The 14752-nt window shown below is 41.9% G+C and overlaps 1 protein-coding gene across 24 annotated transcripts in view; it reads right to left on the reverse strand.

Annotated features, from left to right (window-relative positions):
* Positions 1 to 59: 59 nt before the first annotated feature.
* Positions 60 to 14752, reverse strand: part of wnk1b (WNK lysine deficient protein kinase 1b) — an 87122-nt gene continuing 72429 nt past the window's right edge. For 13 of the 24 annotated variants that reach the window (XM_081604058.1, XM_081604053.1, XM_081604055.1 and 10 more), the window contains 13 exons: positions 14454 to 14537; positions 14322 to 14358; positions 14160 to 14239; positions 13677 to 13961; positions 13314 to 13591; positions 13150 to 13225; positions 12932 to 13061; positions 11599 to 11784; positions 11195 to 11287; positions 7472 to 7513; positions 6044 to 6216; positions 5660 to 5722; positions 60 to 5114 (listed from right to left, as the gene is read on the reverse strand). In XM_081604058.1, coding sequence (XP_081460184.1) covers positions 4698 to 5114; positions 5660 to 5722; positions 6044 to 6216; positions 7472 to 7513; positions 11195 to 11287; positions 11599 to 11784; positions 12932 to 13061; positions 13150 to 13225; positions 13314 to 13591; positions 13677 to 13961; positions 14160 to 14239; positions 14322 to 14358; positions 14454 to 14537 — 1944 coding nt within the window. In that variant the 3' untranslated portion in view covers positions 60 to 4697. Of the gene's footprint in view, positions 5115 to 5659; positions 5723 to 6043; positions 6217 to 7471; positions 7514 to 11194; positions 11288 to 11598; positions 11785 to 11808; positions 11989 to 12931; positions 13062 to 13149; positions 13226 to 13313; positions 13592 to 13676; positions 13962 to 14159; positions 14240 to 14321; positions 14359 to 14453; positions 14538 to 14752 lie in introns of those variants that run through there. The other 11 variants (XM_081604061.1, XM_081604065.1, XM_081604059.1 and 8 more) reach the window with 8 other exon arrangements.

Genomic DNA, 14752 nt, shown 5'->3' on the forward strand with positions numbered 1-14752 from the left:
GACAATAACCACACACACCAGACATCTTTTCAGAAGAAAATCCAACAAAGTCTCATCTCTTCCATTCATTTAAACAACTTTATTTATTAAGGTTTTGTTTTTTTACAAATAAAGTAACAAATTTCATTGTGTTGTAGCGCAAATTTTTCTTTCTTTTAATTTGAAGCTTGAACACTCTGTACGGTAAAGTGCGAAACATACCGCTCCATTTTCCCGTTTTCCGTCATTCGCTCAACCCCTTCTGTACGACGCCGAGCACAGTGCAGAAGAAGAAGCCCACGTGCTTTAAAACAGCTCATAAAACAACTGAGACTTAAAAATTCTGATTAAAAAAAAAAAGGACCAAATTGATAAAGATGTCAAAACAAAATAATGTTTAGGTATGAGAAATTATTGCTACGACTGACAAAATGCTTTCTTTGAGAAGGGGATAAAAGCAACGCTGCTAATGTTGTATTAAAGCGGCATTGCCTTTTAGTCCTACACTTTTATAGCTTCATGGCAAAAGGTCACTTTAACTTTACTGCTCTGCACTGTAAGTACTTATTTAAATGGGGAACAAGTTAAATGTGGAAATCATTAGTGATACTTTTGCCTGGCAACTGGAGCAGCTCCAGCAATGAAATGCTGTTAAATCCGTTTTCTTTTCTTCTGATGTTTTTCCATTTTCCACCATTAAGATGACCTTAATGGTGTGGTATTGTTGCAGGTCAGGAGGAAAGCTCATCCACAGATCTAAAGGAAACCGGCTCAGAGAGCATTCACAGCTTTAACGTAAAAAAAAAAAAAAAAAAGCACAAGAAAAATTGTTTTTGGGATGGGGAAAATATCTTGCACAAGATATATTTGAAATGTTTAAAAAAAAAAAGGGCTTTAGAGTGTTGTAGCATGTAAATGTGCCATGCTTAGGAGTAAAACTTGCTGAATTCCCATTTGTGCCACCTCAACCGTATGCATGTAAAGAAATGTTTACCTTTTCTCAGTGAAAAACAGCAACAAACAAAAACTAGGGTGAACAAACTAAGCATCAGGCACTCAAAAATACACCAAACTTACAGGATAGTACGTTTGTGAAATAACTTACTATCCAGCGTACTAGGAAGAGAAATTGATTTTGTAAAGAAAAGAGACTTTTAGCTGCTTCCATTCACTGCTGCCATGTTTTACACAACCACTGCATCCCCAGTCACCAAATACAGCACATTCTGGTGAAACTATGCATGTCTGAAAATATTTTAGGTGGATTTTTAAAATCCATTTATCTTGAATTTGTTTACAAATACTGTTTACACAGCTACATTAATGTAGCTAAACCATTCCTTCTGAAATACACAGTGCTGTGTTTAGAAAAGTGAGATTTTCAACTCCTTCCATTCACTTCTTCTGCATTTTACAGAATCGCTGTGCAGCTTAGAGCTAAGATGAACTATTCAGATGGAAATTAAGGATGTCTTAAAATAAGTTGTTTTTTTTTAATGTCAAGTGAGACTTTCGGTTCAGGTTAAGAAAGCAGTATGTTGCACTCAAGAGTACAGAGTGGTCCAAGCTTCAGATACAATCTTTAACAACTTCCCTCCTTAAAAACGAAAAGACTCACAGCAACAGAAACAACACTGACGACTGACGGCTGCCTTTTCTAACCTTTAACAACTCTTGGATTGAACAGAGGCAGAGCGACGACAGATTTACCCTCCCATCTTTTTCGTCCCGACTTGAACAGCAGTCAAATGTTTGCATTTTTGCAGAAAGTAAACTCCCCTTTTATCACCGTCGCACCTTGAACGCGTCCGAAACATCGTCCGCTTGGGTAAAATCCAAACACATTCTGCCACTTTCAACCGACAAGCAACAGGAAGGACGCAAGGCACTATAAGGTCCTCCGGTTTTAACCCGAGGCTCTAAGATTTAGGGGCAAAGACAGTGGAAATAAAAAGACAAAACAGTTTTTCTTTTCAAGTACATTAAAATGGACACCATTGGTTTATACATTCACATTCATCCAACAATACCAGGGTGGAAAGGGAGCAGGAGGGCGTGTTTAAAGTGTCTGACATACAAGTACTGTAATTAAGAAAAAAAAAAAATAGCTAGCTTTATTTTATTATCTAAATATCAACTATCCTGCCATTCGAACGCGGGAATGAGGTCGGTTTCCACTTTCAGTTCAATAAGTAATCGGAGAAGCTGATCAGCTATCAGTAATGCATTGGATTTTTTTATTTTTTTTAAAGAAATGCCACGAGGCATGGGGCTGTTACCGGATTCAGGGTTTTAAATAACATTCAGTTTCAAAATGGAGAATAATCCTCTGTGCTGTTGTTTCTGTGATTTAAAGTCCTTCAAAGGAAATGCCAAAGAAACTGTTGCAGCCTGAAAAACAACAAGCCAAACGTTTCCCTTGCATAATAAAAAGGAACAAAATCACAATGTATGCAGTTTCCGGTACAGTAAAATTTTAAGTGTCAAAAATGTTCTACAATGCCGTTGCATTTTAGGTAGTTTTAATAAGAGAAAGCGTTATAGCAATCAGATTCATCTGGCTGTATACAAATGAGACTAAAACAGTTTTGCCCATTTTACTGAAAGAAACGTCATTCTTTCCTTGCAACTAGGAAGACTCCCCCCCCCCCCAGTTATAAATATCAATGTGGTGATTGAGGTTCCTGTCGCAAAATCACTTTCTCTGGTGCTTCGAAGCAACAAACTCTAAGAACGGCCTGATTTTGGCAGTTTTGAAAGTCGGACAGTTTTGTTTGAAATCACCAGCCCGTGCCTGGTTTTGCATTTTTGTTTTCAAATTTCGACGGAAAGCCATTGAACTGAAAAGGAAACGACTCGAGCCGCTCTCTGAATGCTTTTTGTGACGCGTCGCCCTAAAAACTAATGTTGTCCAACAACATTTTTTTTTGTGTTTTTTGCTAAGAATAAACAAGAATAATCACAGTGTCTCCACATCGTACAGCGATGTGCACATAACAGGTCCGTTGACAGAACACGTTTTTTTTTTATTATTTGTTTCTTCTTAAATAGAATAACATTAATATAGTAATTTACACTTGCAATTATTTCAACCCAAACGTTGAAACCAGCCTAGTCAGAAATGAGGCATACATCTGTGAGTCTAAGTCGGTTAAACTGCTGCCACGCCTGGTCTGTGTGCGTGTATTTGCTCTTCAGTGAACGTCTTGTGCATTGTGTGTGTGTGTGTGCGTGCGCGCTTGTGTGTGTGTGTGTGTATGTGTGGCGGCAGCGAGCAAAACAAACCCAACAAGACCAAAAAAAACACCAAAATGGAATCATCATAAGCAAACATTCAGAGAAAAAAAATAAAACTGTACAAGGACTCTGATATTATTCTGATAACAAGGCCACTTGTTTTCTCATTTTGAGCTCGTTTTTTTTGTTTTTTGTTCCCCCCCCCTTACCCTCCTAAAAGGTTGCTGCTGTTATTGCTTCACACGGCGACACAGAAAGGTGAGCGGTGGGGGTGAGAGGATGAGGCGGAGTCGTTACAGGGAGGAGGCATCTGGAGTGTAGAGGCAGCTCGTTTGGCCCAAACGGTGAGCAGATGAGGCCTGATCGGAAAATCCTCTTCGTCAGCCCGCTTTCCTCTTCCTCCAACAACTTGTTAAATAATTGATCGGCGGGAGGAAAAAAAAAAACCCAAAACAAAACCAACCCGAGGTACAACTCCTTGATATGCACTGGTTTTGAGATCTTTTTTGTTGTTGTTTTTTTGTGCTTTTTAAGATTACACACACTGAACTCATGCTTTCGTGTGCAAACACCTGTATTTGCGATGATGCTTTGCTGGATTCACTCCGTTTAGAGACGTCGTTTTAAAAAGAAAACGAGTACAAATCTGAAAAAATAATAATAATTTGCTTTCTAAACAAACTTACAGGTGGATCTCAGTAAACTAACAGATCATTGAAAAGTTTGTTTACTTCAGTAGCTTAATTCAAACTGCGACACCAAAGTTATATGGATTCATTACACACAATGACATATCTCGGTTTTTTTTCTTAATGTTGATAATTCTACACCATAGGTGGAAAAAAGACTCATAACTCTGTTTCTCAGAAAATCAGAATATTATGTGCTTACTGAAAAAGATTGCTGCTGAAGAATCTGGCTGGAAACAAGAGTTCTGTATCAAACATATTAATGTCAGAAGTTTAGTGGAAGGAAAAAATGTGGTTACTTATGATTGTGTAAGTTGTAACAAGGTGAAAACACTACATTTTTTAAAATAAAAGTTATTGCTTTTTTTTGGTAATTTGCCATAATCATAAAAAAAAAAACAACAGAAATAAATCCTTCAGTTATATCACTCTGTGTGTAATGAATCTATTTGTTATTATTGAATTAAAATACTGAAAGAAAAAAAAAAGAACTTTTCAAAGATATCCCTATTTGTTGTGATGCACCCAACAAAAACACTGCACTTGGTCAGAAACCTTCTTTAAACAAAACATGCATTTCTTTTCCTTTCCGTTTGATCCGTTTGGCTGGTTGTCACGACCCCAAAGCAAGGAGGGCGCCTCACCTACACACTGCTAATATTTTGTATTTCTTGCTACAATTTTTTTTTCTCCACTCCAGTGCACCACTTTTTCCTCTGGCTGCAAAACAAGCCTCCTTTCACCTGTCCGACTGGGCTGTCCGTCAGTAAAACCGGCCCTGGCGGCCAGCCCCTACGTGGTCCTCATGTTCGGCCCCCCTGGGCTGCTCACCGACTTCTGCAGAGTGGCAGTGAGCAGGTAGGGGCCCTGTCCCGGTAGATGGCCCTGTGGAGGCGGGTAGGGCCCCAAAGGCTGGGAGGCGCTGACCAAGAGAGGCTGCGTCGGTGCTTGCTGCGGGTTCGCCATGCTGTGAGCCGGACCGCACCACTGGGCGGTGTAGGCGGCACTGGGGGCGTAGGGGATAAACTGCGGGGGCTGGAGTTGGGGCGGGGCAGAGGAGGCGGGAGGGTGGCAGAGGGAGCCTTTTCTGGCAGCCAGAGAGGTAGCGCTGGTGGGGTTTGCAGGGAGGTGGGCGGAGCCTCCGATGCTGCTGGGGCACAGCTGGCTGGGAGCCGAGTACTTCCTGCCCAGACTGGCCGACTGGGTGACCTGCAGGTGGCGACAGCAGCGTGGGTCAAGAAATCTCAACTGTGCATTGAAAAACGCATTCATAGACAAAGAAGGTTGCCTCCCATTTTAACCACAAACTTTAATAAATGTGATCTTAACACAAAGCAACAGTTGGTGTAAAATCACAATAAAGTTTACGTTTAAAAATGTCCCCCATTACATTTAGTGGTTAGAAGTGAGTTTTGCAGCACACAGGAACACTCAGTGTTAATCAGTTGTCGCTGAAACCAGTTCAAGCCTTTTATTTTTAAATCTGAAAATGCATGTTAAAGTGTGAGGATGCAAATCTAATCTGAGTTTTCCCCCCACAGATTATATGTAGCAAAGCAAATACGCACCAGATAAGTGCAGGATCGAGTTTTTAAACTCGACCCAGAAGTATTAATTCAGTTACGTACAACATCTAATCAAGTTTATATAACTTTATATCTTTATTTTAAGTGAGCCAGGAATTGGTTTGGAAGCAGTAAATAAAAAGAAGTTAATTCATGTGTGATGTGTTTGGGGTATGTTTTTACACCCACCTCATAACTGTGTCCCTGTGCTGGGGCCTGCTGCAGCTGCTGCTGTTTGGCACTCCTTTTACCCTGCAATGATTGAATGCAAACTTAAATGAGTATCACCAACAGCTTTAATACTGTGAATGCACAATATTCTTCACTATAGTGGTCTGTTTAGGTTTTTTCAAACTACCTAAAACAGCCTAGTATGTTATCTCTGTCACCCTCATAGTGACAGAGATAGAGATAAAAGATCTAAGAACTCCATAAAGAACTTTGCAAAAAATAAAAAATAAACATAAAAATAAAAAACTGACAGTTTTCAAGTACTATCGACCCTCCCAACGACTCATTCTGCCCTGGGTGGAGAGCCACATCACTCATATCAAAAACATGGCCACTGCCGACCTGTGAGAGGTTCATGGCGTCCCTGGCCCAGTTGTCCACCAGTTTATGGAGGTCATCGGTGAAGGTTCCTTTCCTCTGGTGGGGTGCTGACATGTTGGGCGCCAGACATTGGGAGCCGCCCTGGCTTTGACCCAGCCCCTCTGAACCGCTCACTGCGTTGGTGCTGTTCGTCCCTGCAGGGGGAGACAGAGAGCGCCAGAGAGAGAGAAAGAGACTGAGACATTGGACACCAAGACGGAAATGAAGTCGTCAGGATGAGTGTGAATGCAGGATCCGGTTGGATTTTAGAGCGGGACAGCATAATTGACTGTTTAGTTCTGATGGAAATAAGGATGACAAACAGGAACGAACGACACATGTTGCTTTAGACCAGCATTTAAAGGCAGAATTCTTTCACTGAGGTAAAGAATGAATTCAAACGCAGTGCAGTACAAATCTACCATATATTCAATATATGTACCTGCGACAGAGGTTCAACTTCAGCAGCTATCCAAATATTTGTGGGTGTGGTTGTCTTGTTTAGATCTGGTTTTGAAAATGCACACTAAATTGAAACTTTTGCACCTAATTTGAATTTTGAATTTGAGTTTTCGTTAACAGTCTAGACATTCAAATGCAATCCAAACTTACTATTATTCACAGTAACGATGAGTGTATGGAAACTGTATCTTCAGACTGTAATTCCTTTATTAGCCCATAGGTGGCACCCACGCTCCAGTGGAGCAGAAAATACACTTTTCCCAGACTTGTAGAGCCAATTTTATTCTTAAAAAAATGCATGCACTGCTATTTGACTTCCTGCAATGTATAACTTCTAATAGAAATGTCGCTTAATTTTACTCTTAGTCATCATGATGAGGGACAGATTCGCCTTCTGTTCACAGACAAAACAAGCTTTAGAGACGGCGCCATGCTGACAGAATGAGCAAAAGGGAGATAATATTCTTGCATGGCCTGTTTTAATAAAATAATATATTCAGGGACCTGAGGCAAGAGAACCATACTGCCGGTCTGGTAAATAAAACTGTCAATTCACACTGAGCAAAATGGAGGAAATCAAGAATGGGGCAGACGCTGAGTCATGTATGGCTGCAGCAGCAGGGGATTCTGGTCAATGCAGTCTAGATTGCAAGCCATGGTAAGGGAGGGGAGGTACAGGTATCAGGAGGGCCTGCAGATGCATGCGGTGTCAGTCTGAGTCTCTAGCGAAGGATCATTTCAGTTATTAAAACTCAAAGTCAAAACGGGTCATCTAAAGTTATTGCAAAAAAAAAAAAGAAAAAAAGAATACAGATGATAACTGAAGTGAACTGAACTGATCCCAAATCTGGCCAGTTGGTCAAATTTGATTCTACGCAGGGCGAGAGCAAGCAAGCAAGCAAGCAAGAAGGGGGATGGATGAAAGACCAAAAAGAGAGAGATAGTTACTACAGAGCTGGTTGCAGGGGCAGACTTTTTTCACCATCTTCCCTGTAGGAGGTTGGGGGTGGCCGGAAGACAACGATCGGAGGATCGGGAGAGAGTCAGAGTTAAAAGCCCCGCCCACATCACCCCACAATCAAACACAGTGCAGCTGAGTATGATTGTCAGAACTGGACATACAAGATACACACAGAATTGGGGGAGTGGGGGGGGGTTCGGGTCACCAATAACATCTTAAAGGGCAGAAACGACCTCTGCACCAAACAAGGACGTCAACTGCGTTTTGCGCCGTAAGGAAGCTGAAATAACTTCATCTTCTGAAGTCAAACATGGTTCACAGAAGGATAACATTAAATAGGAGACAACAGAGCAAACAGTTACCACGGGAAATTAAATGCTTTCCCACTAAAGTCGGTTCTCTGTAGCTTTAAGATGCTTTTGGGTGACAAATCATCAGGTTCTGATGTGATTCTGAGTCCTCTCTACAGCTCACCAGGATTGGGTCAATGTCACCAGGGCCTTGCATAAGTATGTACACCCCTTAACATCATTTTCCCAGATATATTTCAATCACAAACCTTAATGTGTTTTGAACAGATTTTACTGTGTGTCAGACCAATATAAAGTAGTGTACAGTAGAGGAGAAGCCTACAGTGAAAGAAAAACTATGAACAGCTTTCAATTTTTATGGAGTGACATGCGTTTGTATGTCACACACAGTCCCATTTACTGATACCCCTAAATAAAATAAGAGTGCAGACAACTGGCTTCAAACATGGTGGTGGGGGTATAATGACTTTTTGCTTTCTTTTTTTGTTTTTAGCAGGGGCAGTGAAGCGGTCACATTTTTCTGGACTTTGACTAGGCTGACCTAACACTTTAATCTAGACTACTCCATTTGATCTCTGATCTGTCTCAAGTCTTTTGCAGCTTCAACTTTGCTCTGGATTTAGGGGGATCAGAGTAAACAGGGCTGAATACAACTGCACGTCACTCTTTCAATTTAATCTGAAAAAAATAAATAAAGTAACAGCGTGTAATATTTTCTTGCTACTTCATCATTGTCCATGTATTGTGTTGTCTATGACATAAAATCCAACTTCAATGCATTAAAGCTTTTGGTTGCCTAATATAGAAATGTGAAGTAGGTGCAATAAAGTACAATTGCTTTGAGTTCCTCCGATATTATTAGGAGTTAAGACAAAATATGAGTTACATAAAAAATTTTTTTAAGCCAAATCCAGTCACTAAGACCCAAGTCTGTCTCTCTCCTCCCCGGTGATGCAGTGATGGGGTCAAGGTGGGGGTTTAACGGGAGTGAGGATGATGAATGAGGAAGGGGAAGCGTTTTGAGCTGCAGAGGGATCAGAAGCATTCAGAAAAATCCTTTCATAAAGCAAAAAAAAAAAGGAGAAAAAACTTGATAAGGAGAATATTCTGATTGAAATGACAGATTTAAAAAAAATAAAATACAGTACATTTCCCATTAAACACAACATTAGATGACATAAACTCAAGTCACCAAGTCACAACTTCCTGTTTGTTTTCACAGTAATGAAAGCACAGCCTTGTCCAAACGGATTACTGCGAAAGTCTGTGTGCTGCGAACTGCTTAAAGGAGTTAATTAGCAGACTAAATATAAAATATGCGTCACAATCAAGTCACTTTAACAGCACAGATTTCAATTACAGACCAGGACCTCCGAATTAAACGAATAATCCAATCACTGGAAAGTGTAATTATAAAGAAGGAGCAGCGATGAGGTGTTGGACCGACGTGTCGGCGCGCCACGGTGTCCTAACATGACGTGGAAAATTAAAGCTGCACATGGCACAGAAATCGGATCACGGCTGCTCACTGCCTGATGACTTTATAACCCGAGCGTGACTTTGTTTAGTCCCACAGTCAACAGATGCAACAGCTGCTCTTCTATTTATTTTCCCAACAAAGGAGCTGCTCTGCTGTCGACCTCGGAAATACTCAACCGGACCGACTCACGCCACCTGTAAACACTTTTGTAACCAGACCAACCAGAACAACAAGGACTTTCACTGACTTTGTTGACTGTTTTCTGACGATTTGCTTTTGAAGTTTTAAGTAACAAAGCTGTAGCTGATTAATGTCAGGGTTGCTAAAGGGTTCATCTTTCATTCTTGTATCGCATCTCATTAGTGCGAGCTCAGAATTAATTTGTGCTCCTTCTGATAAGCAGGATCCTTTTTATTTTCATTAAAACAATCAGTATTTATAAAAGCATTCAAAAATGCACATCAACGCTGTTAAAATAGAACCATGTAGGTTTTGTGTGGATAGAAATACGGTGTGCTGAAATATCGGGTGTTACGAAGCTATAGTTAGTATTTAATCACAAGGCGGCCTGTTCAGCTGGTGGAGATGTTCATATTGAGCCATGGAGACAATAGAAGGAGGCGCAAACAGCGGAGGAGAGAGAAAAAAGAGATATTCTGCACTTGTTTGGGGGTTTCTAAATCACATATTTGGAAGGCAACAGATGCTAAACCACATCGTTTTCTGCATGAATAGCAGAAGCTGATATAATGACTGAAGATGTTCAGCTGCAGGATTGAACAAATCCATCAGTGTAGTTTCTGATCTGAGCATCTAAACTTTAACTACCAGATGCAGATTTATACCAACTGCTGCGCTTCGTAGTTATTCTAAAGTCTTTTTTTTTTTATATATATATACATATAACTTAAGATTTTCTGATTCCAGGTTTTGGCAAATCAGGTTTTTTTATTGGTTAGCAAACATCTCATTAAGTTTAAACTGTACCTAAAATATACCCACAATGCAATGTTAGTGAATGGAAGGTTGGAAAGAAAATGGAAGATGAATGGATGGATGCGAATGGAGGGATGGACAGAAGGATGGATGACAGAAGATGGACAGATGGGTGGATGGACGGACAAAAGGAAAAAAAGAAATGGATGGACAGACAGAGATGTGAATGATACAGGGGACTAAATTTTGAATTAAATCATTTTCTATTCTTACTCAGATCTGGAAAATCCCAAAAACAATCCTTACTTTGGATTTATTGGCTATAAAACCTGAAACATTATAAAATCACACTTTGTATCCCAAATATGTAACTTGATGGACAGAATCTCACAGCCACAGATAATCACACTTGACACAGAGAACGATGCTCACGATGCTAAATGTTGTAGCCAGGAGAGGAGGAATCACCACAATATGAAGAGGGCTGTATGGATTTATGGCAACTACCACTTTCATCACATTATTCAACAATATCACAAATCAGTTAATCATTCACGATCCTGGAACACTTCTACATTAAGCCAACTTTCAGTTTTTCTCAGGGAAAACATCAACACCTAATATGCTTCATTCTGCTGATGGACAAAAATCTAATTCTCAGGCAAAAAGCCGTCATATTCTCCCTAAAATTTAGTAAATCTGCCTCATAATTTTAAAACAACAGACAGAAAAGCTTTGCATCCCTCCAGTCTTCCTCTAATTTCTGCCAGAGTAACTACAACCAGACTTATCCAGTTTCTCTAGATAAGTCTAGTTCTTGCAGCTGCAAGATTTTTGAGCATCTAGCAGCTGCTGCTGTTCAAAAACCACCAGGAAGAAATCGTGACTGTGTCTCGACAGATACTGGAGAAAAGAAAACATTTAAAAATGAAAGGTAAGTAAGGATAAACAAGAGAAGAGCAAAGAAATAAAGCGTTACACACAAAGAGCCAAGCAGGGCGTACTCAGAAAGCGCGTCCTCCTGCCACCCGGCTTGAAGGCCACACGCTCCGAACCCCAGCTGAACTTTACACAGCCTGAAGAGAGGGATGATGGGAGATGCAGAGAGGGGACAGGGACAGAGGTGAAGGAAAAGCAAGAGGAGAGAGAGAGAAGGAGAAAATACAACAGAAGACAGATGAGAGAGTTTATAAATAAAAGATGTTAGAGTGAGTGAGCCATCACACCGTTCACACTCAAGAGAAAGACAAAGCAAGACAGACGGACGAGCTTCTTGATTTTTTTTTTTTTTTTTGCAGGACTCGTTTCTGTCTGCATGCAAAGAGCTGCCGGTGTAAATGACGCGCAGGGGTCTGCCGCAGCCCGCGGCCCCCGGTGACATGCTTACCCGGGGTCGGAGCACACAAGCTGGGCACAGACAGCGCCGCCTCGCTGGTGTAGGCTGAGCAGAGGTTGCCGCTGGAGGCGGACTGCTTGAGGGGCTGGAGCACGGTGTCGGCCAGCACTCCGGGGGCCAGCAGAGGCAGCTGGCCGGGGTACACGGCCGGGACGCTCTGGGCGGATAAAGTGCTGCCTGGAGATCGCAGAAAGCATCGACACGACGCACATGCAGAAAAGCGGACGTGGAGAGACATCGAAGAGGACGGACGGAGAGAAACGTCACCCACAAAAAAAACAAAACAAAAAAAAAACAGACAAGGAGACAAGAAAAAAAACAAAAAAACAACACAGAGAGAAACAGACAGGAAAAGCAGTCAGAAATGTTCCGGCTCCGAGCCTGATCCAGTGAAATGCCCGCATGCACGAGTGACGAAACACACGAACGCACGACAGATATGTGCACACGAATGCGTAAACATAGAAAAAGGCGTGAAAACAGAGTAAAATGTTTAACAATGTTTACCGCGACGCCGTGGGTGGCTCAGGCTTAAACATGTGAACCTCGTTGGGATGTTTTTGTGCAACAACGCAGGTTTGAGGGCAACACGACTTTTAGCAACATCTTTACAGCACCTTATAAAAGTAATCATAAACCCTTGAGCATTTTCACATTTTGTCACATTACAACCCACAAACTTGTTCTGTTGGATTTTTTTGTATTGTGGATCAAATAAAAAAAAGTTTCATAAAATTTAAATTTAGGGAAAACGGCAACATACAAATCATTTTAGACGGGTGAAAACGAATCCCTGAATGTAACGGCGAACACATTCCCATGGTGTTGGCAGCATTATGCTGTGGGAATGCACATCTTCATCAGGAACCGGGAAGCTGGATGAGTGTAAATACAGACAATAGGTTGTCTTTAGACAAAGAGTGTGTTGCAAGACTTGAAATTTGTTGTTAACAGATTATTTTTCTTTTTGTCCATCTTCCTGCAAACAAGTTTTCCGTCTGGAGGTGTTCAAAGCAAGTAGAAATACTTACTACTTTGTTACTGTTTGTTATTGTAAACAAACGCTCGATTTCCTCCTTCTGGTTGTTTCTACAAAGCAATGGCTCAAGAATTTCCTTTTATTTTGCAAAACAAATTAAAATTTCAAAATGATGTCCTAATTTGCATTGCTGTGGTCAGATAAAACCCCAGGCGTAGCTGAAATTTGTGTTTGCATTGTGATAAAATGAGAAAAAAGTTCCAAGGGATGGGAATACTTTTTGCATGGTGAGTGGTATTGCCCAAACATGAATAAATAAACTCTGCTGCACTAAGGTGAGCCTACCTGGCTGTAAAGGGCTCTTGCTGCCGTGGGTGGAGCTGCTTCTGGACGATTTTGAAGATTTGCTTTTGGTGGGCCGCCGCCTTCTGCCAGTAAAGGCGATGAGCGGTGGGATCACAGCAGCTGGAGGCACCTGCACCAGATCCCAGGTAGGAGAGGTTGCTATATAGTATTTATGTGGCTGATTTGAGAATGTTATGGTGTTTTATGTGACAGATCACCTTTCCCAGCCTTGTAAACAAACGCTCGATTTCCTCCTTCTGGCGAGAGTGGAGGGCCTGAATTTCATGTATGTGCCTGAAGGAAGAAAAGGGAAAACATTTGTACATTTGCAGAAAGCGTTATTGAAGCAAAGGGTTTTCGGAAAACCTGAGGTTTTATTTACTTTTCTCTGAGGCCTCGGACTTCCTGCTTAAAGTCTTCATCCTCAAATTCAGAGTCGTTGTCGCTGCTCATGTAGGAGTTGTTGAAGGAGTTGTTGTTTAGGCTCGGCAGGGAGGCTTTGTGAGGCGAGTCTGGAGACAGAACCTGTCCGGGATCGCTGGGTCCGTTAGCAGCAGCCCGAGCGGCAGGTGGCAGAGGGCTCTGCTTGGGCTGCTGGGTCTGCTCCTGGGCGCGACTGACCGAGAACCGGCCGACGCGGGTCTCGGGGTTGGTCGTAACCTGAATTCACAGGACGCATTTGACGAAAACGTGTGAACCGACGGCGTAACGGAACGGGGCAAAACGGAAGAGAAACGACGCTCACCTGGAAGCGGCCGATGGTGGTGGTGGGTTTGGGGGAGCGGCACGGGGAACCGAGAGGGGAGGCGAGGTGGGATCCCGCCGGAGCCTTCTGGGGGAGCCCATCCACAACGTCTCCGCCTTTCACTCCTTTCCCTCTTAGACGGGATGGGGAGTCTTTGTGCAACGTGTTCTCCGGGCTGGAGAGACTGGAGGACGAGGAGGAGGACGAAGTGGAGGAGGAAGTGGTGGAAGAAGACTCTGTGCAGGACGGGCGCTGGACAGCAGGCTCTTCGGCAGCCAAGGACACCTGAGCGTGAAAACGAAGATAGGAGAGGAGACGGAAAAGAACCGGAATCAAATTCTGCCTAATTTACAAGCGTTTCATTCCCAGTGATTTTAAAACCCAAAACAGAGGACATCATTTTACTTTTATGTGTACAATTTCACGTTTTTCCTCATGTGAAAGTGAGTGCAAATATCATACAAGATTCCAACACATCTTTACCTGAAATCTTCCTAATTTAATTCCACCTGCAGGAGGAGGAGCAGGGGAAGGGGCTTTTTCTTCTTCCAGTGAGAATGGAACTGTAGCAAAGGTGACACATTTTTGTAAAACAAATCAGAGAAAGAAACTGTTCACTACGTTTAGTAAATAAGTTGTACATACTTGGTTGTCCTATTGTAGGAACACTGCTGAGAGAGACCTGCAGTAAGTGTTAAAAGACAAGAAACGAGTTGAGTGGCTCCATCAGCACCAGCCTAAGCGACTAAAGTGAGGCTGTAATGGGAGTGTGTCGACCTGTGTGTGTGAGCTCACAGGGACAGTTTCTGGACTCAATGCTCTCCTCAGCTGGGCGTCCAGGTCTTCCAGAGGCTGCTGTGACTGAAGGAGTGAGTAGACAAAATATTAGGCTGTTGTGCACTAAAAGAGCAGCGGCATTAAAGTTTGAGTTTGTACTTTAAGGTCCTGTCGACTTTAACGTGGATGTAATGGAAAAACTGTCATTTTCTGCTCTGCTTAGCTTATTTTAGCATTTTTACTTAAATTAGAAAAATATTTTTGCTTGGTTTTAAATAATTGATGTTACATTGTTTCAA

This window comes from Poecilia reticulata, chromosome 23, assembly GCF_904066995.2.
Source record: "Poecilia reticulata chromosome 23, P_reticulata-male-v2, whole genome shotgun sequence".
In the NCBI taxonomy this organism is placed as follows: Eukaryota; Metazoa; Chordata; class Actinopteri; order Cyprinodontiformes; family Poeciliidae; genus Poecilia; species Poecilia reticulata.